This window comes from Oncorhynchus nerka, linkage group LG12 (genome assembly GCF_034236695.1).
Source record: "Oncorhynchus nerka isolate Pitt River linkage group LG12, Oner_Uvic_2.0, whole genome shotgun sequence".
NCBI classification, from domain to species: domain Eukaryota; kingdom Metazoa; phylum Chordata; class Actinopteri; order Salmoniformes; family Salmonidae; genus Oncorhynchus; species Oncorhynchus nerka.
Window position 1 is genome coordinate 80,557,898 of NC_088407.1, and position 27,984 is coordinate 80,585,881.

Sequence of the window (27,984 nt, forward strand, 5' to 3'; positions counted from 1 at the left end):
TAAGTGCCCTTTGAACAGTGTATGGTAGTAGGTGCCAGGTGCACCGGTTTGTGTCAAGAATGGTCCACCACCCAAAGGACATCCAGCCAACTTGACACAACTGTGGGAAGCATTGGAGTCAACATGGGCCAGCATCCCTGTGGAACACTTTCGACACCTTGTAGAGTCCATGTCCTGACGAACTGAGGCTGTTCTGAGGGCAAGGGGGGTGGTGCAACTCAATATTAGGAAGGTGTTTTTAAAGTTTGGGATACTCAGTGTGTAGTGCACTACTTTTGTCCAGAGCCCTATGGACCATGGTGCACTACTCTGACTATATAGGCGATAGGGTGCTATTAGGGAGGGACCCACAATCCCACTGGACTCTGGATTTTGGGCTTTTCTCCGGAACCCAGCCACTCACTCAGAACCAGTTAGAGAACACCCTGGGAGGATGTATTAATGTACCATTCCTGAATGTACAACCATTTCCTGACCCTGTGGCTTCAAAGTGGATATGGGACCAATGGGACGGCAACAGACTAATCACAGGAAGTGGTTGGTAATTAGAGGGGTGGGGCACCGTCGTGTCCGGGAGGGGGGCATGTCGAATAGGAGAGGAGAGGCAGCAAGTTTAGCCAGCTCGCATGCAGATCATTTCTCTAAAGAGTCAACCGTGCTGTGTGCCACTACCAGGGACGAAAATAAAACTAGCGTCCTAGATCCAGCATGTTCCAATGAGGTAGCGTCCTCAAATTGTTGGAGCTCAGTGATTAATGAAACTGGCCACAGACCTACATTCAGGCTGTGTGCTAGACTACACTTTGCCGGTCCCAATTTACTCCTTATCCCTTTTCCCTCGGTCCTAACCCTTCCATGTTTTCATATCTGTAGCAATATGGTGGAAATTCCAACACTACACTGACTATACCCATTTTCAGGTCTGCAAACAATGAAGGGTTATGGGGGCTAAGGGGGATGGAGAGGAAGGCCATGATACTGCCTGGGCAACTCCAATCAATCACATTCATTAAACCCTTTTTACATGAGCAGTTGTCATAAAGTGCTTTACAGATACCCAACCTAAAACAACAAAAACAAGAGCAAGCCATGCAGATGCACAGTGAAAAACTCAATTTGGTATTGGTTAGGTCAGAAGGATAGATCTACGTACCCATGGAGGGAAGTAGGCCTCAGGTTCAAAGTACTTTCCAAAGTGCTTGTTGCGTTTGAAGTTGCCCAAGTCGGCCTGGAGGGCGAAGGCTGCCAACAGGAAGTAGGCCTCTTCTCTCTGCATACACTGCGATAGCAACACCTGTTTCCTCAGGTGCCAGTAGTAGTAGTACCGGGCTGAGCGGTCACTGGAAGTGAAGAGAGAAGAAGACATGATACAAACACATCCCACTAGGCTAGATCACCATTCTCAGGTTCCTGTAGTACAGTAGGAGAAGACATTACCCTGGGGGAGGAGATGTTACCCTGAGGGGAGGAGACGTTACCCTGGGGGAGGAGACGTTATCCTGGGGGAGATGTTACCCTGGGGGAGGAGACGTTACCCTGGGGGAGGAGACATTACCCTGGGGGAGGAGACGTTACCCTGGGGGAGGAGACATTACCCTGGGGGAGGAGATGTTACCCTGGGGGAGGAGACGTTACCCTGGGGGAGGAGACGTTGCCCTGGGGGAGGAGACGTTACCCTGGGGGAGGAGATGTTACCCTGGGGGAGGAGACGTTACCTGGGGGAGGAGATGTTACCCTGGGGGAGGAGACGTTACCCTGGGGAAGGAGACGTTACCCTGGGGGAGGAGACGTTACCCTGGGGAAGGAGACGTTACCCTGGGGGAGGAGACGTTACCCTGGGGGAGGAGACGTTACCCTGAGGGGAGGAGACGTTACCTTCGTAACGTACTTACTTAATCCTTTTAACCCCCATTGGGACCTTATGCCACAATGAGCTCCCTCACTTTTCTATCCTCGTCCTCAGAAACACGTCATCATATTAGATCTAATCAAGCAGCTTAAGTATCAATCAATCCAAACCACTTATTCAGAATGATTTCACACCTGTCTCTGATTGTTAAACTTAAGTATGTGTAAGAGGAGATTACTCACAGAATTGCATACAGAATCCAATAGTAATTTATAGGATCTCTGTGGGACTACTTGCCTTATTAATCTCCCATTCTCAACGTAATATTGAGCCCTGAAGTGGATGATCATGGGAGGCCCAAATTGATCGATGCCCTGAAAACAACAAGATACAAATGAAAAATACTAGTAAATCAAACCATCAAGACAGTATATTCATTCTACAAATATAAAATCAAAAACTTCCATCATGACAGCGAAAACAACAGCAGTTGCTCACAAATTTGAATTTAATTTTGACTGTCTGTTGGGGGTAATCTTGCAAATCTTGAAACCCTGATAGACCGCTTGCTGTTGAAACGATAGTTTAATAAAGGATTCATAGATTGCCATAGAGTCATACAGTTAAAGTCGGAAGTTCACATACACCTTAGCCAACTACATTTAAACTCAGTTTCACTCAGTTTTTTTTATCCTAGTAAAAATTCCCTGTTTTAGGTCAGTTAGGATCTCCACTTTATTTTAAGAATGTGAAATGTCAGAATAATAGTAGAGAGAATGATTTATTTCAGATGTTATTTCTTTCATAACATTCCCAGTGGATCAGAAGTTTACATACACTCAATTAGTATTTGGTAGCATTGCCTTTAAATTCCTTAACTTGGGTCAAACATTTCGGGTAGCCTTCCACAAGCTTCCCACAATAAGTTGGGTGAATTTTGGCCCATTCCTCCTGACAGAGCTGGTGTATTTGAGTCAGGTTTGTGCGTCACCTGAGTGGGTTGATTCACTGATGTGGTCATCCTGTCTGGGTTGGCACCCCCCTTGGGGTGTGCCATGGCGGAGATCTTTGTGGGCTATACTCAGCCTTGTCTCAGGATGGTAAGTTGGTGGTTGAAGATATCCCTCTAGTGGTGTGGGGGCTGTGCTTTGGCAAAGTGGGTGTGGTTATATCCTTCCTGTTTGGCCCTGTCCGGGGGTGTCCTCGGATGGGGCCACAGTGTCTCCTGACCCCTCCTGTCTCAGCCTCTAGTATTTATGCTGCAGTAGTTTATGTGTCGGGGGGCTAGGGTCAGTTTGTTATATCTGGAGTACTTCTCCTGTCCTATTCGGTGTCCTGTGTGAATCTAAGTGTGCGTTCTCTAATTCTCTCCTTCTCTCTTTCTTTCTCTCACTCGGAGGACCTGAGCCCTAGGACCATGCCCCAGGACTACCTGACATGATGACTCCTTGCTGTCCCCAGCCCACCTGACCGTGCTGCTGCTCCAGTTTTAATTGTTCTGCCTTATTATTATTCGACCATGCTGGTCATTTATGAACATTTGAACATCTTGGCCATGTTCTGTTATAATCTCCACCCGGCACAGCCAGAAGAGGACTGGCCACCCCACATAGCCTGGTTCCTCTCTAGGTTTCTTCCTAGGTTTTGGCCTTTCTAGGGAGTTTTTCCTAGCCACCGTGCTTCTACACCTGCATTGCTTGCTGTTTGGGGTTTTAGGCTGGGTTTCTGTACAGCACTTTGAGATATCAGCTGATGTACGAAGGGCTATATAAATACATTTGATTTGATTTGGTTTGTAGTCCTGTAGCTTTTTCAGTTCTGCCCACAAATGTTCTATGGGATTGAGGTCAGTGCTTTGTGATGGCCACTCCAATACCCTGACTTTGTTGTCCTTAAGCCATTTTGCAACAACTTTGGAAGTATGCTTGGGGCCATTGTTCATTTGTAAGAAGCATTTGCAACAAAGCTTTAACTTCCTGACTGATGTCTTGAGAAGTTGCTTCGATATATCCACAATTTCCCTCCACATGATGCCATCTATTTTGTGGAGTGCACCAGTCCTTCCTGCAGCAAAGCACCCCCAAAACATGCTGCCACCCCCGTGCTTCATGGTTGGGATGGTATTCTTCGGCTTGCAAGCCTCCCCCTTTTTCCTCCAAACATAACGATGGTCATTTTGGACAAACAGTTCTATTTCATCAGACCAGAGGACATTTCTCCAAAAAGTACGATCTTTGTCCCAATGTGCAGTTGCAAACCGTAGTCTGGCTTTTTTAAATGGCGGTTTGGAGCAGTGGCTGCTTCCTTGCTGAGAGGCCTTTCAGGTTGTTGATATAGGACTTGTTTTTACTGTGGATATAGATATTTTTGTACCCGTTTCCTCCAGCATCTTCACAAGGTCCTTTGCTGTTGTTCTGGGATTGATTTACACTTTTCGCACCAAAGTACATTCATCTCTAGAAGACAGAACACGTCTCCTTCCTGAGCGGTATGACGGCTGCATGGTCCCATGGTGTTAATACTTGCGTACTATTGTTACTATTGCATTTGGAAATTGCTCCCAAGGATGAACCAGACTTGTGGAGGTCGACCATTTTTTTCTGAGGTCTTGGCTGATTTCTTTTGATTTTCCCATGACGTCAAGCAAAGAGGCACTGGGTTTAAAGGTAGGCCTTGCAATATGTCCACAGGTACACCTCCAATTGACTGAACCATGAAGAAACGTTATGCTGAAGTACTGAAATTTCTAAATAAGGTTGTTTAACTATTTGAGAACATTCCCAATGTCAAACCAGCTGTAGAACGTTCATAGAATATCACCATTTGAACTTTTGGGAAACATTCTGTTGGAAGTAATGAAATACCAACTAATTAAAGTAGATTTTTTTAGTCAAAGTCCTTACATTTACTGAGCAAAGCCAAGCAACTATCCTGCACCTTTCCCAGAAAGTTGAGGGAGGTTGTATGCAAAATAACCATAGGACAACCACGCTCACAGCAAGCCCTAAGAAACATATGGTTCTCAGAACGTTATGTGCTTGCTGGGTACTATTTGGTTGTGCAGACTGACTCACCTTGCTGGCCTCTCTCTTCCACTCCTTGGGACAGTACTTAGACAGCTTCTGACCCAACTCCATGTAGATGTGCTCATTGTCTGGAGGGACACACACAAAGGGTTAACTTAAGTCGCTTTATGATGACAGAGTTGTCTCTGCGTCGGTGATATGCATGGAATGAGTCACTCCTGTATAGCAGTATAGCAGACAGACATAGGTAGTTGACAGACAAAGGCAGTGACAGTTGCAAGCAGCTGCAAAGGAAAACAAATCACAGCAGGGCCAGTCAGCCAGTGCTGTTCTGAAAATTGGTTCATCTCATCTGATGGCAATCATATGCCCTTGCAGGACAGGTCTATTGACCAGGAACCAGTGGGGCTGATTTAGGGACATTCCTGAGCTGCTTGTCAGAACAAGGCAAACAGTGACTAACCAAATCAAATCAAATTTTATTTGTCACATACACATGGTTAGCAGATGTTAGTGCGAGTGTAGCGAAATGCTTGTGCTTCTAGTTCCGACAATGCAGTAATAACCAACAAGTAATCTAGCTAACAATTCCAAAACTACTACCTTATAGACACAAGTGTAAGGGGATAAAGAATATGTACATAAGATATATGAATGAGCGATGGTACAGAGCGGCATAGGCAAGATACAGTAGATGGTATTGAGTGCAGTATATACATATGAGATGAGTATGTAAACAAAGTGGCATAGTTAAAGTGGCTAGTGATACATGTGTTACATAAGGATGCAGTAGATGATATAGAGTACAGTATATACGTATACATATGAGATGAATAATGTAGGGTATGTAAACATTATATTAGGTAGCATTGTTTAAAGTGGCTATTGATACATTTTACATCATTTCCCATCAATTCCCATTATTAAAGTGGCTGGAGTTGAGTCAGTGTGTTGGCAGCAGCCACTCAATGTTAGTGGTGGCTGTTTAACAGTCTAATGGCCTTGAGATAGAAGCTGTTTTTCAGACTCTCGGTCCCAGCTTTGATGCACCTGTACTGGCCTCGCCTTCTGGATGATAGCGGGGTGAACAGGCAGTGGCTCGGGTGGTTGTTGTCCTTGATGATCTTTATGGCCTTCCTGTGACATCGGGTGGTGTAGGTGTCCTGGAGGGCAGGTAGTTTGCAGGTAGTTTGCCCCCGGTGATGCGTTGTGCAGACCTCACTACCCTCTGGAGAGCCTTACGGTTGTGGGCGGAGCAGTTGCCGTACCAGGCGGTGATACAGCCCGACAGGATGCTCTCGATTGTGCATCTGTAGAAGTTTGTGAGTGCTTTTGGTGACAAGCCAAATTTCTTCAGCCTCCTGAGGTTGAAGAGGCGCTGCTGCGCCTTCTTCACGATGCTGTCTGTGTGGGTGGACCAATTCAGTTTGTCTGTGATGTGTACGCCGAGGAACTTAAAACTTACTACCCTCTCCACTACTGTTCCATCGATGTGGATAGGGGGGTGTTCCCTCTGCTGTTTCCTGAAGTCCACAATCATCTCCTTAGTTTTGTTGACGTTGAGTGTGAGGTTATTTTCCTGACACCACACTCCGAGGGCCCTCACCTCCTCCCTGTAGGCCGTCTCGTCGTTGTTGGTAATCAAGCCTACCACTGTTGTGTCGTCCGCAAACTTGATGATTGAGTTGGAGGCGTGCGTGGCCACGCAGTCGTGGGTGAACAGGGAGTACAGGAGAGGGCTCAGAACGCACCCTTGTGGGGCCCCAGTGTTGAGGATCAGCGGGGTGGAGATGTTGTTGCCTACCCTCACCACCTGGGGGCGGCCCGTCAAGAAGTCCAGTACCCAGTTGCACAGGGCGGGGTCGAGACCCAGGGTCTCGAGCTTGATGACGAGCTTGGAGGGCACTATGGTGTTAAATGCCGAGCTGTAGTTGATGAACAGCATTCTCACATAGGTATTCCTCTTGTCCAGATGGGTTAGGGCAGTGTGCAGTGTGGTTGAGATTGCATCGTCTGTGGACCTATTTGGAGTGGGTCTAGGGTGTCAGGTAGGGTGGAGGTGATATGGTCCTTGACTAGTCTCTCAAAGCACTTCATGATGACGGAAGTGAGTGCTACGGGGCGGTAGTCGTTTAGCTCAGCTACCTTAGCTTTCTTGGGAACAGGAACAATGGTGGCCCTCTTGAAGCATGTGGGAACAACAGACTGGGATAGGGATTGATTGAATATGTCCGTAAACACACCAGCCAGCTGGTCTGCGCATGCTCTGAGGGCGCGGCTGGGGATGCCGTCTGGGCCTGCAGTCTTGCGAGGGTTGACACGTTTAAATGTTTTCCTCACGTCGGCTGCAGTGAAGGAGAGTCTGCATGTTTTAGTTGCGGGCAGTGTCAGTGGCACTGTATTGTCCTCAAAGCGGGCAAAAAAGTTATTTAGTCTGCCTGGGAGCAAGACATCCTGGTCCGTGACGGTGCTGGTTTTCTTTTTGTAATCCGTGATTGACTGTAGACCCTGCCACATACCTCTTGTGTCTGAGCCGTTGAATTGAGATTCTACTTTGTCTCTATACTGACGCTTAGCTTGTTTGATTGCCTTGCGGAGGGAATAGTTACACTGTTTGTATTCGGTCATGTTTCCAGTCACCTTGCCCTGATTAAAAGCAGTGGTTCGCGCTTTCAGTTTCACGCGAATGCTGCCATCAATCCACAGTTTCTGGTTTGGGAATGTTTTAATCGTTGCTATGGGAACGACATCTTCAACGCACGTTCTAATGAACAGGCTCACCGAATCAGCGTATTCGTCAATGTTGTTGTCTGACGCAATACGGAACAGATCCCAGTCCACGTGAAGGAAGCAGTCTTGGAGTGTGGAATCAGTTTGGTCGGACCAGCGTTGAACAGACCTCAGCGCGGGAGCTTCTAACCCCTATCCCAAACCCAGTTCTATACCTACCACCCATGCCCAACCCCCTGCTCTACCCCCAGCTCCACCCCCCAGCTCCAACCCCCTCGCACTGACCAATCACTCTACCCACATACTTCTGTCACCCCACCCAACCCTCGATCTAGCGCAGCTAGGTAGCAGACTAGTCAGCTGTTTTTGGGGAAGGACATTGTTTGTATCCATGAGCTAGCTAGCTTTTTTTTTTAAATGACCAGCACTGTAGGTGCACGAGACAACTTTACCAGCATCATAGCCTACATGTCGATGAATCGTTGTCACATATGAAATACGAGTGATAGTGTAATCAATGTGAAACTACGTAAATAATGAATGAACGCGTTAAATGATGTGACGTGCAGTCATATTCAGGTCCTGATTGGTCAACTTGTGTTATTAGACGTGTATCTTTCTTTGACAGCAAAGACTCAAACTGCGCTCCATAGCAAAGACCCAAACTGCGCTCCATAGAAATCCTGGTTGAGAATGAAACGACTGAACAAATGAACAACGAAACAGCACAGCAAGTAAGTGAAATAAATACGTTTTGATTATATTTTACTGGTAATGGGGACATACGTAAATGCCAACAAAATAACTTTTCGGTCAGTGTGGTGTGTGTGTTACCTTTATTTAACTAGGCAAGTCAGTTAAGAACAAATTCTTATTTACAATGACGGCCTACCCCGAACGATGCTTGCCAATTGTAGTGACACCTCTTTCACTGAGATGCAGTGCCTTAGACCACTGCGTCCATGTGTGTGTGTGTTAACTATTTAACTGTACTAGAATGCTTAAAAGGCTGTTAAAATGTTAAATATCGGTATTGTTTTTTTTTGGCAAGGAAAATATTGGATATCGATATCGTCCAAAAATGTCATATCGATGCATCACTAACAGAGTCAGAGAAACCAACAGACAGAGAAACCGACAGACAGAGAGACAGACAGACAGAGAAACCGACAGACAGAGAGACAGACAGACAGAGAAACCGACAGACAGACAGACAGACAGACTGACAGAGAAACCGACAGACAGAGAAACCGACAGACAGACAGACAGACAGACAGACAGCACCAGAAGGACTGGTTAAGGCTGTCTGACAGAGATGGCTCCTCCCATGTATACACACCAATATAATGCTTTTCATTGTGTGGGGAGAAGTACACACTTCTGGAGAATTGAGGTGTAACTCATTGGGACTGTACAGAGGGAAGGCTAACTGCTCATAGCGCTGATATAACACACAGTAAACTATGCTGTGACTTTAACCACAGAGACATTGGGCCCCATTCAGTAAGGCTGAGATGGGAAAAGACATTACAGTGAGGTGAGAGATGTCAGGCACAGCAAACAGAGACACACACAAAATGGTAAACCATTCTTACTCTGAATGACGCTGAGTCCAAACAGGTGACAGTCCTTCAGTCGGAGCAGGTCACACACCTGGACCAGCAGCTCCTGACACAATGTCTTCACCTGAGCAGAGAGAGAACACACAGCATGGGGTTAGAGGTCAGGACATACAGGAGGAGATCAGAGAGTCATTTAGACACACTGTGAAACAACCATGAATGGTATTGCCAGTTTGAAAACAATTACTGCCATTCCTGACCCTGGCTTTTGGACAATACACTATAATATGTGTGTTACTCACAAATATAATCCAATCATACATATAACTGTTTCCCTGCTGCAGTCTTCATACCAGTGGTCTTATCTCATATGTACCTGAAAAGTATTGAGGTACTATAGACACACATTTCCATTTGAGTCATTTAGCAGACGGTCTTATCCAGAGCCACTTACAGTAAGGCCATTCATCTTAAACAGCTAGGTGAGACCCCCACAGAACTCACATTGACAATTACGTTGAGAGTGTCGTCGTTGGGGAGGAAGACGCAGACACAGCGGCGGTCCTGCATAGCTTTGTTGTTGTGGAAGCTGGTCAGTTTGTTCATCTTCGTGTGTCTGGGAGGTGGTCCAGAGAGGCCCCTTGGCCCAGACGGACTAGGCTCCTCCAGGCCCCTGCGATGGGACACTCACCAGCACCAGTAGAAGCCCTGGTTCAGCTCTAGCCCAAGCCCAGCGAGCAGACACCAGACCCAGCAGCAGCCACAGCCTCAGCCTCAGCAGGCCAGGACATGGGAGGCACCAGGACACAGGGCAGTCCCACACACTGTAGAAGACAGACAGAGGGGACATCACGTTAGCACTGCTGCATGGGAATGTAGAGTTCGGGGAACCCCCAGTTGTTCTATGTATTTGAACTATTCCAGAGCTAGCACACCTGTTTCCACTTGTCAACCAACTACCAAGCCCGTAACTAGGTGAATTAGGTGAGCTAGTTCTGGGCTACAACACAATTGTGAAACATCTGGGGGTTCCCGAGGAGAGGTTTGAAAAACAATGAGGTAATACTAGAGGTCGGCCGATTAATTGGAATGGCCGATTAATTAGGGCCGATTTCAAGGTTTCATAACAATCGGAAATCGGTATTTTTGGACACCATTTTTTTTTTTTTTTTTACACCTTTATTTAATCTTTATTTAACTAGGCAAGTCAGTTAAGAACATTCTTATTTTCAATGACGGCCTAGGAACGGTGGGTTAACTGCCTTGTTCAGGGGCAGAATGACAGATTTTCACATTGTCAGCTTGGGGGATTGTTGTAATTGTCATTAGTACAAAAAAATTATTATAATAATAATAATTTGAAATCGGCCGATTAATCGGTATCGGCTTTTGTCTGGGCCTCCAATAATCGGTATTGGTATCGGCGTTGAAAAATCATAATCAGTCGACCTCTAGTTAATACACAACATAATAAACCGATAATAAACATAATAAACCGTTGCCGTGCAACCAATGATGTATATAAACCCTGGATTGCTGATGCTATGCAATGACCATTAAGAGGCCTTTGAAACTGTCAAATCATTTTGTGTAACTGATTCCCCTGCTTAGTGCAACGATAACGCAACTGTTCTTGGAGATCTATTTCATCCCTATTCAAAACGTGTTCTGATGTACACAAACACACCCTGACAGCTGGTAGCAGTGTATCAGATCAGGCTGGCTGAGCACAATCAACAAAGAGCTTTTGATGGGCCATGTCCAGGAGGTGTGTGTGACTGGTGAAGAACCATCACTTACTTCCTGTCTAAAACAGAACAGCCATCCCCGCACTACAGACCAGAACAGCCATCTCCCGCACTACAGAGCAGAACAGCCATGCCCATACTACAGAGCAGAACAGCCATCTCCCGCACTACAGAGCAGAACAGCCATGCCCATACTACAGAGCAGAACAGCCATCCCCCGCACTACAGAACAGAACAGCCATCCCCGCACTACAGAGCAGAACAGCCATCCCCACACTACAGAGCAGAACAGCCATCCCCCCACTACAGAGCAGAACAGCCATGCCCCCACTACAGAGCAGAACAGACATCCCCCGCACTACAGAGCAGAACAGCCATCCCCCCACTACAGAGCAGAACAGCCATCCCCCCACTACAGAGCAGAACAGACATCCCCCGCACTACAGAGCAGAACAGCCATCCCCCGCACTACAGAGCAGAACAGCCATCCCCCGCACTACAGAGCAGAACAGCCATCCCCCGCACTACAGAGCAGAACAGCCATCCCCGCACTACAGAGCAGAACAGCCATCCCCGCACTACAGAGCAGAACAGCCATCCCCCGCACTACAGAGCAGAACAGCCATCCCCCGCACTACAGAGCAGAACAGCCATCCCCCGCACTACAGAGCAGAACAGCCATCCCCCGCACTACAGAGCAGAACAGCCATCCCCCGCACTACAGAGCAGAACAGCCATCCCCCGCACTACAGAGCAGAACTCTCTCTCTACAACAAAACACAGCACACACACACAGAGAGAAGAAGAGAGAGAGAGAGAGAGAGAGAGAGAGAGAGAGAGAGAGAGAGAGAGAGAGAGAGAGAGGAGAGAGAGGGCGTGCTAACAACCACCATTATCCATCATGTCTGACCTTTTCTTTACCTACTGTCTCTAGTACCAAACATAAATAAACTCAATGACTTATGTAATAAAATATTTGTCTTTATGTGCGAGACCCCAACTGTGTATATAAATGTATATACAATATAAATAATCACATTATCCTGTTATTCCTTATGGTCATGAGATGTATTTCAAATATATATATATATTTCACCTTTATTTAACCAAGTAGGCTAGTTGAGAACAAGTTCTCATTTACAACTGCGACCTGGCCAAGATAAAGCATAGCAGTGTGAACAGACAACACAGAGTTACACATGGAGTAAACAATTAACAAGTCAATAACACAGTAGAAAAAAAAGAGTCTATATACATTGTGTGCAAAAGGCATGAGGAAGTAGGCAATAAATAGACCATAGGAGAGAATAATTACAATTTAGCAGATTAACACTGGAGTGATAAATGATCAGATGATCATGTGCGGGTAAGAATTCCATGAGTTATTAATAGCATCCTGTAGTAAAGTAAGGAAGTTAGTTGAATGCTGCGGTTTCAGCTGTGTCCTCTATTAAAATCACATCCTTTTACACTTTCAGGTGGGAATATAATCCTCACTCCCAACGTAGTAACAACACCATTCAGCGACAAAGGCATTTCACTCTACTTGTGCACCTGACAATAGAAGAAAAGGGAAACTTGACACTCAGTACAGTTGAGCTAAATGATGAGGATGCATGTGTTGGGCGGGCCGGGTGAGGAGGGGTAAACCGCCAGTCAATAAGACACTGTGTGAGATAGGGGTGAGTCATCAGATCACTAATGGTTTAGAACCCAATTGTGTCATGTCTAATCAACACATTAGACATCCCAATGTTCCATAGACTGTTAAAGACGGAGCTCTACACAGATTCCCCCAGTGTCCACAGCAGTCCAGTGATGAAATACCAGAGCAGTGTCCACAGCAGCCCAGTAGACTAGTGATGAAATACCAGAACAGTGTCCACAGCAGCCCAGTAGACTAGTGATGAAATACCAGAGCAGTGTCCACAGCAGCCCAGTAGACTAGTGATGAAATACCAGAACAGTGTCCACAGCAGCCCAGTAGACTAGTGATGAAATACCAGAACAGTGTCCACAGCAGCCCAGTAGACTAGTGATGAAATACCAGAGCAGTGTCCACAGCAGTCCAGTAGACTAGTGATGAAATACCAGAGCAGTGTCCACAGCAGCCCAGTAGACTAGTGATGAAATACCAGAACAGTGTCCACAGCAGTCCAGTAGACTAGAACAGTGTCCACAGCAGCCCAGTAGAAATACCAGAACAGTGTCCACAGCAGCCCAGTAGACTAGTGATGAAATACCAGAGCAGTGTCCACAGCAGCCCAGTAGACTAGTGATGAAATACCAGAACAGTGTCCACAGCAGCCCAGTAGACTAGTGATGAAATACCAGAACAGTGTCCACAGCAGCCCAGTAGACTAGTGATGAAATACCAGATGTCCACAGCAGCCCAGTAGACTAGTGATGAAATACCAGAGCAGTGTCCACAGCAGCCCAGTAGACTAGTGATGAAATACCAGAGCAGTGTGAAATACCACAGCAGCCCCAGTAGACTAGTGATGAAATACCAGAGCAGTGTCCACAGCAGCCCAGTAGACTAGTGATGAAATACCAGAGCAGTGTCCACAGCAGCCCAGTAGACTAGTGATGAAATGAGAACAGTGTCCACAGCAGCCCAGTAGACTAGTGATGAAATACCAGAACAGTGTCCCAGTGACTGTGATGAAATACCAGAACAGTGTCCACAGCAGCCCAGTGATGAAATACCAGAGCAGTGTCCACAGCAGCCCAGTAGACTAGTGATGAAATACCAGAACAGTGTCCACAGCAGCCCAGTAGACTAGTGATGAAATACCAGAACGGTGTCCACAGCAGTCCAGTAGACTAGTGATGAAATACCAGAACAGTGTCCACAGCAGTCCAGTAGACTAGTGATGAAATACTAGAACAGTGTCCACAGCAGCCCAGTGATGAAATACCAGAGCAGTGTCCACAGCAGTCCAGTAGACTAGTGATGAAATACCAGAGCAGTGTCCACAGCAGTCCAGTAGACTAGTGATGAAATACCAGAGCAGTGTCCACAGCAGCCCAGTAGACTAGTGATGAAATACCAGAGCAGTGTCCACAGCAGCCCAGTGATGAAATACCAGAGCAGTGTCCACAACAGCCCAGTAGACTAGTGATGAAATACCAGAGCAGTGTCCACAGCAGCCCAGTAGACTAGTGATGAAATACCAGAGCAGTGTCCACAGCAGCCCAGTGATGAAATACTAGAACAGTGTCCACAGCAGCCCAGTAGACTAGTGATGAAATACCAGAGCAGTGTCCACAGCAGCCCAGTGATGAAATACCAGAGCAGTGTCCACAGCAGTCCAGTAGACTAGTGATGAAATACCAGAGCAGTGTCCACAGCAGTCCAGTAGACTAGTGATGAAATACTAGAACAGTGTCCACAGCAGCCCAGTGATGAAATACCAGAGCAGTGTCCACAGCAGTCCAGTAGACTAGTGATGAAATACCAGAGCAGTGTCCACAGCAGTCCAGTAGACTAGTGATGAAATACCAGAGCAGTGTCCACAGCAGCCCAGTGATGAAATACCAGAGCAGTGTCCACAACAGCCCAGTAGACTAGTGATGAAATACCAGAGCAGTGTCCACAGCAGCCCAGTGATGAAATACCAGAGCAGTGTCCACAGCAGTCCAGTAGACTAGTGATGAAATACCAGAACAGTGTCCACAGCAGCCCAGTAGACTAGTGATGAAATACCAGAGCAGTGTCCACAGCAGAACAGTGATGAAATACCAGAACAGTGTCCACAGCAGTCCAGTAGACTAGTGATGAAATACCAGAACAGTGTCCACAGCAGCCCAGTGATGAAATACTAGAACAGTGTCCACAGCAGCCCAGTAGACTAGTGATGAAATACCAGAACAGTGTCCACAGCAGCCCAGTAGACTAGTGATGAAATACCAGAGCAGTGTCCACAGCAGCCCAGTAGACTAGTGATGAAATACCAGAGCAGTAGACTAGTGATGAAATACCAGAACAGTGTCCACAGCAGCCCAGTAGACTAGTGATGAAATACCAGAGCAGTGTCCACAGCAGCCCAGTAGACTAGTGATGAAATACCAGAACAGTGTCCACAGCAGCCCAGTAGACTAGTGATGAAATGTCCACAGCAGCCCAGTAGACAGTGATGAAATACCAGAGCAGTGTCCACAGCAGCCCAGTAGACTAGTGATGAAATACCAGAGCAGTGTCCACAGCAGCCCAGTAGACTAGTGATGAAATACCAGAACAGTGTCCACAGCAGCCCAGTAGACTAGTGATGAAATACCAGAACAGTGTCCACAGCAGCCCAGTAGACTAGTGATGAAATACCAGAACAGTGTCCACAGCAGCCCAGTGATGAAATACCAGAGCAGTGTCCACAGCAGCCCAGTAGACTAGTGATGAAATACCAGAACAGTGTCCACAGCAGCCCAGTAGACTAGTGATGAAATACCAGAACAGCAGTCCAGTAGACTAGTGATGAAATACCAGAACAGTGTCCACAGCAGTCCAGTAGACTAGTGATGAAATACTAGAACAGTGTCCACAGCAGCCCAGTGATGAAATACCAGAGCAGTGTCCACAGCAGTCCAGTAGACTAGTGATGAAATACCAGAGCAGTGTCCACAGCAGTCCAGTAGACTAGTGATGAAATACCAGAGCAGTGTCCACAGCAGCCCAGTAGACTAGTGATGAAATACCAGAGCAGTGTCCACAGCAGCCCAGTGATGAAATACCAGAGCAGTGTCCACAACAGCCCAGTAGACTAGTGATGAAATACCAGAGCAGTGTCCACAGCAGCCCAGTAGACTAGTGATGAAATACCAGAGCAGTGTCCACAGCAGCCCAGTGATGAAATACTAGAACAGTGTCCACAGCAGCCCAGTAGACTAGTGATGAAATACCAGAGCAGTGTCCACAGCAGCCCAGTGATGAAATACCAGAGCAGTGTCCACAGCAGTCCAGTAGACTAGTGATGAAATACCAGAGCAGTGTCCACAGCAGTCCAGTAGACTAGTGATGAAATACTAGAACAGTGTCCACAGCAGCCCAGTGATGAAATACCAGAGCAGTGTCCACAGCAGTCCAGTAGACTAGTGATGAAATACCAGAGCAGTGTCCACAGCAGTCCAGTAGACTAGTGATGAAATACCAGAGCAGTGTCCACAGCAGCCCAGTGATGAAATACCAGAGCAGTGTCCACAACAGCCCAGTAGACTAGTGATGAAATACCAGAGCAGTGTCCACAGCAGCCCAGTGATGAAATACCAGAGCAGTGTCCACAGCAGTCCAGTAGACTAGTGATGAAATACCAGAACAGTGTCCACAGCAGCCCAGTAGACTAGTGATGAAATACCAGAGCAGTGTCCACAGCAGAACAGTGATGAAATACCAGAACAGTGTCCACAGCAGTCCAGTAGACTAGTGATGAAATACCAGAACAGTGTCCACAGCAGCCCAGTGATGAAATACTAGAACAGTGTCCACAGCAGCCCAGTAGACTAGTGATGAAATACCAGAACAGTGTCCACAGCAGCCCAGTGATGAAATACTAGAACAGTGTCCACAGCAGTAATTAGCGATGTGCAGTTGGCGAACAAGTCATTCTTTTTGCATGACTCTTTACTGACCCAAGAGTCATCATTCGTTAATTTTAGTTGCACTTTTAACTTGCTGGAAAGAATGAATGCAATGAATTGATTATTGAATATTACGATGGACACAGCTTTGTAGAACCAAAAACACACACAGCCTCTGGTCAACAAACTCAAACTAATCGTTCAGGGGGTGGGGGGGGGCTGCAGTGCACGAACAACTGTGCTTATCACCCACGCGACAGTCAAGCAATGCATGAGTTCACAATCTAGTCCGGTAGCGACCACAACTAGACCTTGATTCAAATGTATCAAGAAATAATCGTATTTGTTTGCCAATTCAATCAACACATTTACATTGTTTAAACCACACGTTTACAAGTCTCATTCAAACAAATGACTGCTCCAATAAGCCCCCTATGGTGAACCACATGTGAACGAGAGGCTCGTAGAATCATGACTCAAGTTTTCAGTTCGTCGTTCGCCCCTAAGTGTTCCTGCATGCTCTGGGCAGTAATGTCAGTAAAGTCAGTAAAAAGAGCTGAACTTCCCATCATTAAACAGTGATTCAACACCAGAGCAGTGTCCACAGCAGCAGCCCAGCAGTCAGACAGAAAGAGAGACCCACTTCCTGCCTTCAGCCCGGGATAGCGGCCAGGATGGAGTATTTCTGTCAACGTGGCAAGCTATCGTCAGAGCCAGGCAGACCCACGACACAGAAGAGCACAACAGAAGAGCCCCGCAGAGATTCCTGCCTTCAGCCCGGGACAGGATGGAGTATTTCTGTCAGTGGCAAGCTATCGTCAGAGCAGGCAGACCCAGACCCCCCGGAATACAACAGAGCAGTGTCAGAGCAGCCCAGCAGTCAGACAGAAAGAGAGACCCACTTCCTGCCTTCAGCCCGGGATAGCGGCCAGGATGGAGTATTTCTGTCAACGTGGCAAGCTATCGTCAGAGCCAGGCAGACCCACGACACAGAAGAGCCCCGGAATACAACAGAGCAGTGGTGGAAAAAGTACTTCAAATGTCCTACTTGAATGAAAGTAAAAGACACCTTAATAGAAAATGACTCAAGTAAAAGTCACCCAGTAAAATACTATTTGAGTAAAAGTCCAAAAGTATCTGGTTTAAATGTACTTCAGTACAGTTGTGGGAAAAGTACTAAATTGTCATAATTGGGTAAAAAGTAAAAGCTATACATCAAACTCCTGATATGATGTAAACCGAACGGCACGATTCCTGTTGTTTTCATGGACAGACAGGGACACACGCTAACACTCAGACATCCTTTACAAACACTCCCGTTGTGTTTAGTCAGTCCGCCAAATCAGAGGCTGTAGGCATGACAACGTGCTATATTGATAGGTGTGTGGATTGGAACATATTGCTGTCCTGCCTGAGCATTCGAAGCATAACGAATACGTTTGGGTGTCAGGGAAAATGTATGTAAAGTAAAAAGTACATTATTTTCTTTAGGAATGTAGTGGAGTAAAAGTTGTCAAAAATAGTAAAGTACAGATACTCCCAAAAACTTAACAAAAAAATACTTGAAACTACTACTTCAGTATTTAACACCATTGAGACAGAGAATTTTTTAAATATCTGAATGTCTCGGTCTCTCCCAATGCCTTGTTTGACATCACAGTGGTGGGATGCTCCTCTATGAACCCTTCCAGAACTACAGACAGAGGTTGGGCCAGAAATCCCCTGGAACACAAACAGAGAGACTAAAACCAGAGGGAGACTGAGGAATACATTTGAATCTTACAGAGAGAGAGGAGGAAGAGAGAAACTGACTGGGGAAAAAATAACAGTTTTAGATAGAAAATACATGTAGAGATTAAGACAGTATAGAGAGAGAGGGGGGGGGGAGAGAGACACCGCCAAAGATAAGAGTGAGGGAGAGCGAAAGAGACATGGAGAGAGAGCCGGAGAGAGAGGGGGGGAGAGAGAGACACCGCCAAAGATAAGAGTGAGGGAGAGCGAAAGAGACATGGAGAGAGAGCCAGAGAGAGGGGGGGAGAGAGAGACACCGCCAAAGATAAGAGTGAGGGAGAGCGAAAGAGACATGGAGAGAGAGCCAGAGAGAGAGAAAAGGAGAGGGAGAGAGGGAGAGAGAGATAGAGAAAAGGAGAGGGAGAGAGAGGAAAAAGGGAAAGAGGGAAGCTCAAAGCACAGCCGTGAGAAACTGCTGCAGTCAGGAGAATTCCATTCTAACATCTGTTTCTCATTCCAACAATGGAGGCCTTTGACACCCACCCACGTCTCCATGTACCCCGACTCCTGCATACACAGGCTCCATGTACCCCGACTCCTGCATACACAGGCTCCATGTACCCCGACTCCTGCATACACAGTCTCCATGTACCCCGACTCCTGCATACACAGGCTCCATGTACCCCGACTCCTGCATACACAGGCTACATGTACCCCGACTCCTGCATACACAGGCTACATGTACCCCGACTCCTGCATACACAGGCTCCATGTACCCCGACTCCGGCATACACAGTCTCCATGTACCCCGACTCCTGCATACACAGGCTCCATGTACCCCGACTCCTGCATACACAGGCTACATGTACCCCGACTCCTGCATATACAGTCTCCATGTACCCCGACTCCTGCATACACAGGCTACATGTACCCCAACTCCTGCATACACAGGCTCCATGTACCCCGACTCCTGCTTACACAGGCTCCATGTACCCCGACTCCTGCATACACAGGCTCCATGTACCCCGACTCCTGCATACACAGGCTCCATGTACCCCGACTCCTGCTTACACAGGCTACATGTACCCCGACTCCTGCTTACACAGGCTACATGTACCCCGACTCCTGCATACACAGTCTACATGTACCCCGACTCCTGCATACACAGTCTACATGTACCCCGACTCCTGCATACACAGTCTACATGTACCCCGACTCCTGCATACACAGGCTCCATGTACCCCGACTCCTGCTTACACAGGCTACATGTACCCTGACTCCTGCTTACACAGTCTACATGTACCCCGACTCCTGCATACACAGTCTCCATGTACCCCGACTCCTGCATACACAGGCTCCATGTACCCCGACTCCTGCATACACAGGCTCCATGTACCCCGACTCCTTCTTACACAGGCTACATGTACCCCGACTCCTGCATACACAGTCTACATGTACCCCGACTCCTGCATACACAGGCTACATGCAAAAATTCCTGACAGCTCCACGGGATAGGGAATGTTTTGATTCAACAGGAATGTTAGGGATGTAGAGACATGTACAGAACGGTGGGGGAGCTAGCTACACGTTTAGAACCTTGTTCATCACCAACAAACCTTTCTATTCTATTCAGAACCTTTTAGTAATTACATGGAACCTTGTATTATCGAAAGGGTTCCACTTGGAACCAAAAATAGTTATTTTCATAAGGTCTTCCTATGAGGACAATTGAAGAACCTTCTTTCTAAGAGTGTTGCTAGTGGGAAAGGAAAGACCAGAATGTGGGGGACGATGGATGAACATGATGTTTCTACTATCCCAGTGGTTCCCAAACTGTGGCGTCGGCAGGGGGAACCCAGTCCGGCTTTAAACTTACTCTTGAATGTTGTAATAGTAGAATGCACAAGAAGCAATTTCCAAAATAGGGTAGCGCATCATCAGTTCCTCTTGTCATATTAATGATTGCATACCTTAGTGAGATGTTTACTCAGGGGGCCAGAGTATTAAAGGTTGGGAACCCCTGTACGATCCCTACTCCTCCACTGTGTTTAGAAGACATGGACTGTAAGTTGAGCAAGAAAAACAGTCAGTGTACCACGGAGCTCCAGGAAGTTATGGAAATAGAGACAGGAAGGACTGACAGACAGCACTACCATATCCCCAAGGCATGCTGTAATCATAAACATTACACGATAGAGAGGACGAAGAAGAGGAATATGAAGAAAAGAAGTGCGGAGAACAAGAGTCATGAAGATGCTAGGTCAATACAGACAGGATACAGTAGTGTCATCAGACTGAGGTGACCTTGTTTTCCCTCTCCAGTTGGAAGTGCTGTTCTAAACAGTCATACAGCTGGACCCTGGTACAGGTCAGTGTGGCCCTCCCATGGTCTCGCTTGGTTTTTACATTTGGTAGGGAAATGTTGCCCTCAATCATACACTGTATATCAGCTGCATCTCAAATGTATAGTCCCGGATGTGTTTGTGCTCTTGACAAATCCATTGTCATTGTCAGACAAAACATGTTTGTTTTGGCACACAGACTGACTCCGGCTAGAAATCACCTCTGTGGACCCCCAAAACCACTTCCTACTTCTTCCTAGCATCTGTCCCAGATCAAACACAGCGGCCGAAGAGGATGTGACTATTTAGTGTGATCCTCTGGCCAACTCTGGCTTATCAGGGGCGGCAGGTAGCCTACTGGTTAGAGTGTTGGACCAAAAGGTTGCAAGGTTGCAAGATCAAATCCCACCGAGCTGACAACGTAAAAAGCTGTCGTTCTGCCTCCTGAACAAGGCAGTTAACCCCAATTTCTAGGCCATCATTGTTCATTGGCCGAATTTGTTCATAACTGACTTGGCTAGTTAAATAAAATAAAGATGTATATAAATACAATATCAGCTGAGTAGCTTACAATCTGCAGTAGGCCTGGCTGGCAGAGCTCCACGGGAACAGGGAGAGAGGGAAGATGTACGCTACTCAACTGAAGATGGATCAGAAATGTGGGCGGGGCACTGGGCAGATTGTATCATATCATATGAACCAATGTGATGCAACGCTTTGTAATAAGGGGAATGGCCCATTATACTACATCCACTCTTTATCTATGGCAGCCTGCAGGAATAGCCGTGAGATCAAACTTCACGTGGTCTTCTACACCTCAGAGCACCAGGATAAGCCTCAGACAAATAACTGTTGATATGAAAAGAGGTTATGACAAAGTGTTTCCTTTATCTATGGCAGCCTGAAGGAATAGCCGTGAGATCAAACTTCACGTGGTCTTCTACACCTCAGAGCACCAGGATAAGCCTCAGACAAATAACTGTTGATATGAAAAGAGGTTATGACAAAGTGTTTCCTTGACAATCAAATATCACTCATCGTCTCCAGCACCTAACAATCCACTCATACTGCCAAGGGCAGGCATCCGAGTAGAGGTCGGAGGTGTCTGCCTTTGCCAAGCATGTCATCGTTGTGTTTCACTATGAAACGTTGTAACCAACTGGGTTATTACCATGGTTACCAGTTACAACTTTATTCCGTGCTGTAAGTGCTGGCGTAAAAAAGTCATTCAGGTCGATATCAGCGTAAAATTCCATCCCACATCCCACTCCATAAGATCAGCCTCCAGACATGTTTGTTTGTCAGACAGGGAAATAACAGCCTATAATAGCCTATTTTAGGGTGCTGTGTAGGACGCAGACTGACTGGCCCCAACTAAATTTCCATCAGCACGGCCTAACTGAAGTAGAAAGTTGTGAATGGTATTAACTCTATACTACAGGGCATCAGGACATGACATGTGAATGGTATTAACTCGATTCACTACAGGGCATCATGTGTCACCCAGTTGATAAAAGCACTAACACCCAAGGTTGTGGGTTCAGTTCCCGCAGAGATCATATACATGACTAAAGATCCAGTGGTTTTTCAACCACTCCACAAATTTCTTGTTAACAAACTATTGTTTTGGCAAGTCGGTTAGTACATCTACTTCGTGCATGAATTTTTTTCATTTTTTTCATTTTTTTCAACAATTGTTTACAGACAGATATATTCACTTATAATTCACTGTATCACAATTCCAGTGGGTCAGACGTTTACATACACTAAGTTGACTGTGAATTTAAACAGCTTGGAAAATTCCATTTGAGTCAATTGGAGGTGTACCTGTGGATGTCTTTCAAGGCCTACCTTCAAACTCACTGCCTCTTTGCTTGACATCATGGGAAAATCAAAAGAAATCAGCCAAGATCTACAATTTTTTTTCTGAGACCACAAGCCTGGATCATCTTTGGGAGCAATTTCCAAGCGTCTGAAGGTACCACGCTCATCTGTACAAACAATAGTACGCAAGTATAAACACGGGACCACACAGCCGTCATACCGCTCAGGAAGGAGACGTGTTCTGTCTCCTAGAGATGAATGTACTTTGGTGCGAAAAGTGCAAATCAATCCCAGAACAGCAAAGGACCTTGTGAAGATGCTGGAGGTATCTTTTTCCACACTAAAACGAGTCCTATATCGACATAACCTGAAAGCCGCTCAGCAAGAAAGAAGCCACTGCTCCAAAACCGCCATAAAAAAAGCCAAACTACAGTCTGCAACTGCACATGGGGACAAAGATCGTACTTGTCATCTTGTCTGATGAAACAAAAATAGAACTGTTTGGCCATAATGACCATTGTTATGTTTGGAGGAAATAGGGGGAGGCTTGCAAGCCGAAGAACACCATCCCAACCATGAAGCACGGGGGTGGCAGCATCATGTGTTGGGCGCGCTTTGCTGCAGGAGGGACTGTATGTATGTATGTATGTATGTATAATCACATCTGTTATATTTTATTTGTATTTATTTAACTAGGCAAGTCAGTTAAGAACAAATTCTTATTTACAATGCCGGCCTACCCCGGCCAAACCCTAAGGACGCTGGGCCTAATGTGCGCCGCCCTATGGGACTCCCAATCACGGCCGGTTGTAATACAGCCTGGAATCGAACCAGGGTCTGTGATACAGAGTCTTAGACCGCTGTGCCACTCGGGAGCCCCTATGATGATAGCAGCAGTATGATGATGTATGATAAGCAGATGGTGGGAAACTGACACCTTCGTTAAGGTATAGAACTGATAAGTGGTTTATAAACTAATGTATTAGTGTCAACACATTGGTTGATATTATGCCAAATTAGGGGGGGGTAGGGGGCACTAATCCTGCATAGCCTTAGCCTTATATAGTTTCAAGTGTCATCATCAGAATCCAGCAAATCTTCTAAGTTAATTTGGGTATTCACGGAGGTGTCACGATACCTGATCATGGAGGTGTTATATTAAAATACAGAGCCAGTTTAACAGGTTAAGCCAAGGAATCAAGAGGCTCAACAGTCTGTAGCAGTCTGAACGCCTGGTCTACGTCCCAAATGGCACCCTATATAGTGCCCTACTTTTAACCAGATCCTCTATATAGTGCCCTACTTTTAACCAGATCCCCTATATAGTGCCCTACTTTCAACCAGATCCTCTATATAGTGCCCTACTTTTATCCAGATCCCCTATATAGTGCCCTACTTTACATATACACCCTACTTCCATTTTTTAGAACTTTTTGAAAACAAGTTATTTTTTAATTTCACTTCACCAATTTGGACTATTTTGTGTATGTCCATTACATGAAATCCAAATAAAAATCTATTTAAATTACAGGTTGTAATGCAACAAAAAAGGAAAAACGCCAAGGGGGATGAATACTTTTGCTGTATGTCAGTGTTGGAGCCCCTGGCTATCCAGAAAACAACATTTAAAAAAAAAAAACCTTAATAAAGGAATTTGAAATGAGTTATACTTGATTCTTAAGTATATTTAAACAAAATACTTTCCCTCAAGTAGGATTTTACTGGGTCCTTTTTCCACCACTGGTGCCATGTAAGAGTAAATGTTGTAACATAGCCGACAGCCAAGACAACATCATCAAGGTGTGTTTGAAGTCATGAAAGGTGACTAACGGTTATTATGATTGACTAAATGAATAGCAATTTCCTGTCATCGTTTGACTCAACTTGTCTACACATTCATGGTGAATGTATAGACTGCAATCACACTTATTTAGTTGTGATAATTTAATCGTCATAGTGAATTAACAAAAACATTTTTCAACGGTGCTTCTGGACAGGGAAGGTGTTAATCATTTGTAAACCATTTGTTACCTTTCACTACCTTTAGATAAAAAAGTACTTCAGAGTAGAACCTTACAGTTAAATCAAGAGAAAATGTCACCATTACGATTCCTGCTGAGCTGGAACAGACCAACAGTTTTAGAGTGTTAATAATAATTTTAAAAAGGTTAGGAATAATATATATATTTTTTTAAATGTTTCAAATCATTTCACATTTTGTTCCCAGATTCATTCGATTTTATGGTTTTCGGCACGTTATTCCAAATGCCTGTATCACAAGAATCTAGTTGTGTTTTTCGTTTTTATGAGTGTTTATGTCCGCTTGTTCTCATGTTGTCTTTGGTGTCGTCGTCACCACCTTCCCATTAACACACACCAAGCCCCTCCATATGCCCCTACACATATTTTGCAGATGTTAGCAGGTGTAGCAAAATGTTGATGTTCTTCCAACAGTTCTTCCTCTCTGACAAGTGGGTTTAACTTGCTATTGCATTTGAGGTTCTATAATGCCTGCTAGTCATTATTAGTGAATGTACATTATGTATGCATGGTTCTGGTTAAATTTATCTTCAAAATTGCATTTTTCATAGACAAACCTGTAAGGCAGAGCAGTGAGTTTTGCAAAAAAAAAAGAATCACGTTGCGGAAGGCTTATATTTAGCCTAGGTATAATTTCACAAGCCCTGAATTACGTACATTATTGCTGACTGTTTGAAATGCACTAAATCTGACCTTTAAATATTGTACAACAAAGCTTATTTCGAGATTTGTTTTAAGCGAGATACTCTACATATAGTGAATCGGCCATAAGTTTGAAAACAATATAGATATGATTTATAGGCCATATCACCCAGCCCTACATACTAGACTCACACACACACCCGTAGTATACACACACACACACACAACCTCAAACCGCCCGAGCTTCCAGGCATGTTTAAACAGTCAGCAGCAGTCTCTCTTTCTCACCTCGCTCTTTCACCTGCTCCTCTCTCGCTCCTCTTCCCTCCCTCCCTCCTCCCTCCCCTCTCCTCCGTCCCTCCCCTCCCTCCCTCCCTCCCTCCCTCCCTCCCTCCCTCCCTCCCTCCCTCCCTCCCTCCCTCCCTCCCTCCCCTCTCCTCCGTCCCTCCCCTCCCTCCTCTCTCGCTCCTCTCTCGCCCCTCTCCTCCCTCCCTCCCTCCCTCCCCCCCCCCTCCCTCCCTCCCCCCCTCCCTCCCTCCTCTCCCTCTCTCTCTCTCTCTCTCTCTCTCTCTCTCTCTCTCTCTCTCTCTCTCTCTCTCTCTCTCTCTCGAGGCTCATCATGGAGCTCTGTATTCAGCTCTGTGACATGCTAAACTAGCACAAGAAGACCCATGCTCTGAGAAGAGAAATCACCTCAACCGTTATATCCGCTCAGAACAGAGTATGTGGCCATAAATAAAAGGGTTGGGGAAAACAAACTGGTATTATTCATATACAATACACCCACAGCCTGGCGTTTTGTTTTAAATGAGGCAAATCCTTCTGTTAAAAACAACTTAGCTGATGAAAGGTATTGTATGACACAACAGGATATGCACAGGCATATCAATACAAAATCTGGGATACTCCCCTGGTTCTGAAGATCATGTTAACAGCCACATTCAATAGAAGCCTGGGATACTCCCCTGGTTCTGAAGATCATGTTTACAACCACAGTCAATAGAAGCCTGGGATACTCCCCTGGTTCTGAAGATCATGTTTACAACCACAGTCAATAGAAGCCTGGGATACTCCCCTGGTTCTGAAGATCATGTTTACAGCCACAGTCAATAGAAGCCTGGGATACTCCCCTGGTTCTGAAAATCATGTTTACAACCACAGTCAATAGAAGCCTGGGATACTCCCCTGGTTCTGAAAATCATGTTTACAACCACAGTCAATAGAAGCCTGGGATACTCCCCTGGTTCTGAAGATCATGTTTACAACCACAGTCAATAGAAGCCTGGGATACTCCCCTGGTTCTGAAGATCAAAGCCACAGTCATGTTTAAAATCAACAACACAGTCAATAGAAGCCTGGGATACTCCCCTGGTTCTGAAGATCATGTTTACAACCACAGTCAATAGAAGCCTGGGATACTCCCCTGGTTCTGAAAATCATGTTTACAACCACAGTCAATAGAAGCCTGGGATACTTCCCTGGTTCTGAAAATCATGTTTACAACCACAGTCAATAGAAGCCTGGGATACTCCCCTGGTTCTGAAAATCATGTTTACAACCACAGTCAATAGAAGCCTGGGATACTCCCCTGGTTCAGAAAATCATGTTTACAACCACAGTCAATAGAAGCCTGGGATACTCCCCTGGTTCTGAAAATCATGTTTACAACCACAGTCAATAGAAGCCTGGGATACTCCCCTGGTTCTGAAAATCATGTTTACAACCACAGTCAATAGAAGCCTGGGATACTCCCCTGGTTCTGAAGATCATGTTTACAGCCACAGTCAATAGAAGCCTGGGATACTCCCCTGGTTCTGAAGATCATGTTTACAACCACAGTCAATAGAAGCCTGGGATACTCCCCTGGTTCTGAAGATCATGTTTACAGCCACAGTCAATAGAAGCCTGGGATACTCCCCTGGTTCTGAAGATCATGTTTACAGCCACAGTCAATAGAAGCCTGGGATACTCCCCTGGTTCTGAAGATCATTGTTACAACCACAGTCAATAGAAGCCTGGGATACTCCCAGTGAGTTGAACATGATGTGAGACACTATGGCTGCATCTAGCACCGCTGGTAGTCTGGTAGTCTAGCACCGCTGGTAGTCTAGCACCGCTAGTAGTCTAGCACCGCTAGTAGTCCAGTAGTCTAGCACCGTTGGTAGTCTAGCACCGCTGGTAGTCCAGCACCGCTGGTAGTCCAATAGTCTAGCACCGTTGGTAGTCCAGCACCGCTGGTAGTCCAGCACCGTTGGTAGTCTAGCACCGCTGGTAGTCACGCACCGCTGGTAGTCTAGCAGCGCTGGTAGTCTAGCACCGCTGGTAGTCCAGCACCGTTTGTAGTCTAGCACCGCTGGTAGTCCAGCACCGTTGGTAGTCCAGCACCGCTAGTAGTCTAGCACCGCTGGTAGTCCAGCACCGCTAGTAGTCTAGCACCGCTGGTAGTCCAGCACCGCTAGTAGTCTAGCACCGCTGGTAGTAGTCCAGCACCGCTGGTAGTCCAGTAGTCTAGCACTGCTGGTAGTCCAGCACCGCTGGTAGTCCAGCACCGCTAGTTGTCCAGCACCGCTAGTTGTCTAGCACCGCTGGTAGTCTAGCACCGCTGGTAGTCCAGCACCGCTGGTAGTCCAGTAGTCTAGCACTGCTGGTAGTCCAGCACCGCTGGTAGTCTAGCACCGCTGGTAGTCCAGTACCGCTAGTTGTCTAGCACCGACCGCTATTTGTCCAGCACCGCTAGTTGTCTAGCACCGCTAGTTGTCTAGCACTGCTAGTAGTCTAGCACCGCTAGTAGTCCAGCACCGCTAGTAGTCCAGCACCGCTAGTAGTTCAGCACCCCTAGTTGTCCAGCACCGCTAGTAGTCCAGCACCGCTAGTAGTCTAGCACCGCTAGTAGTCCAGCACCCCTAGTTGTCCAGC

At 46.2% G+C, this 27,984-nt stretch overlaps 1 protein-coding gene across 1 annotated transcript in view; it reads right to left on the bottom strand.

Moving 5' to 3' along the window:
* LOC115138759 (FERM domain-containing protein 6-like) overlaps nucleotides 1–27,984 on the bottom strand; it is a 65,305-nt gene that overhangs the window by 23,839 nt on the left and 13,482 nt on the right. Inside the window, exons 2-6 of the mRNA XM_029675954.2 lie at nucleotides 9,672–9,991; nucleotides 9,201–9,291; nucleotides 4,924–5,003; nucleotides 2,147–2,223; nucleotides 1,154–1,340 (exon numbers count right to left, since the gene is read on the bottom strand). Coding sequence (XP_029531814.2) covers nucleotides 1,154–1,340; nucleotides 2,147–2,223; nucleotides 4,924–5,003; nucleotides 9,201–9,291; nucleotides 9,672–9,773 — 537 coding nt within the window. The 5' untranslated portion in view covers nucleotides 9,774–9,991. The remainder of the gene's footprint in view (nucleotides 1–1,153; nucleotides 1,341–2,146; nucleotides 2,224–4,923; nucleotides 5,004–9,200; nucleotides 9,292–9,671; nucleotides 9,992–27,984) is intronic.